The sequence below is a fragment of the Electrophorus electricus genome, chromosome 16 (genome assembly GCF_013358815.1).
Source record: "Electrophorus electricus isolate fEleEle1 chromosome 16, fEleEle1.pri, whole genome shotgun sequence".
Lineage (NCBI taxonomy): Eukaryota > Metazoa > Chordata > Actinopteri > Gymnotiformes > Gymnotidae > Electrophorus > Electrophorus electricus.
Window position 1 is genome coordinate 8,575,312 of NC_049550.1, and position 1,064 is coordinate 8,576,375.

At 44.7% G+C, this 1,064-nt stretch overlaps 1 protein-coding gene across 1 annotated transcript in view; it reads right to left on the reverse strand.

Moving 5' to 3' along the window:
- Positions 1-218: 218 nt before the first annotated feature.
- Positions 219-1,064, reverse strand: part of tubgcp3 (tubulin, gamma complex associated protein 3) — a 16,588-nt gene continuing 15,742 nt past the window's right edge. Inside the window, exon 22 of the mRNA XM_035534941.1 lies at positions 219-1,064. This exon is cut by the window's right edge and continues 5 nt beyond it. Coding sequence (XP_035390834.1) covers positions 908-1,064 — 157 coding nt within the window. The 3' untranslated portion in view covers positions 219-907.

Sequence of the window (1,064 nt, forward strand, 5' to 3'; positions counted from 1 at the left end):
GGCGCTCATGGAAGTAAGTATAGGCCCCAGTTGAAGAAATCTCAGTGTGTACGATTCAGAGTTGAAGATTAACTCAACTTTTCCCTTCTTTTGCAGTACAAGTCAGGCTGTTGAAAAACAAGCAAACACAGAATAACGTAAACCATGACACATCACTCTTCGATTTAAAACAGGTTGAAATGTTAAAAGCATCACTTCAAAGGGAAACAAACACCATCTCAGTCCGGACCAACCCAGTTCTTTATTTATCTCCCAGCAGAAATGGTGCCCTTATACTGATCTGGGATCAGATCCCTGTCCTACACTGAGAGACACTGTAACGCTGATTTCGGATCTGCTGCATACAGCTTCCTCACCCAAGCTCAACTTTGGGCTGTAGCACCGTTTTTATAAATGGCTGAACCTTTATTCTTCAGCGAGACTGGAAACGAGCTTTAGGAACAACGGCTGGGCAAAAAGGGGAGAAAAACGGCAGTCAAAACGCTAAACCAAGATGGAGAACAAATAGTTTAACAGTCTTAAACATGTTTACCTATATTAAATAAATGAATATACTAGAAACAACCAAACTTCAGTCATTCCTCACACTGAACCCATAAGGAGTCTTACCGGAGGAAAGCAGGGCTGTGATGTTGTGCTACGTTAAGCTCCGAGCACCTAAACTTACTTTGCAGTCTCTGAAACACTTGGCAATGACATGAGGCCTAAAGGGGACATTTCAACTTTCATTTGTTTTTTTCGTTGTTTGCTATTTATTTGTTTATTGACTTTTGCACTTGCGTCTGATAGGGGAGGAGTTAAGCCCTGTATCAAGTGCCACATCTGTGTACATTCTAGGAGGAAAAAACAAACAAACAAACAAAAAACCACACGCACACATTTCCTGCAGAGGCAAACGCTAGCAGAGTCAGTTGTTGGAGCAGCGGCGCCCTCTGGTGGCCCCCAGGGAGGGCCGCAGACGTGGGTCCCGGGCTTTGTAGTGCTCGTTGAAGTCCAGCCGAAAACTGAGGAACTGCAGGCTCTCATCTGAACTGGTCATGAGCTCCCGCAGGAAGTCCCGCACA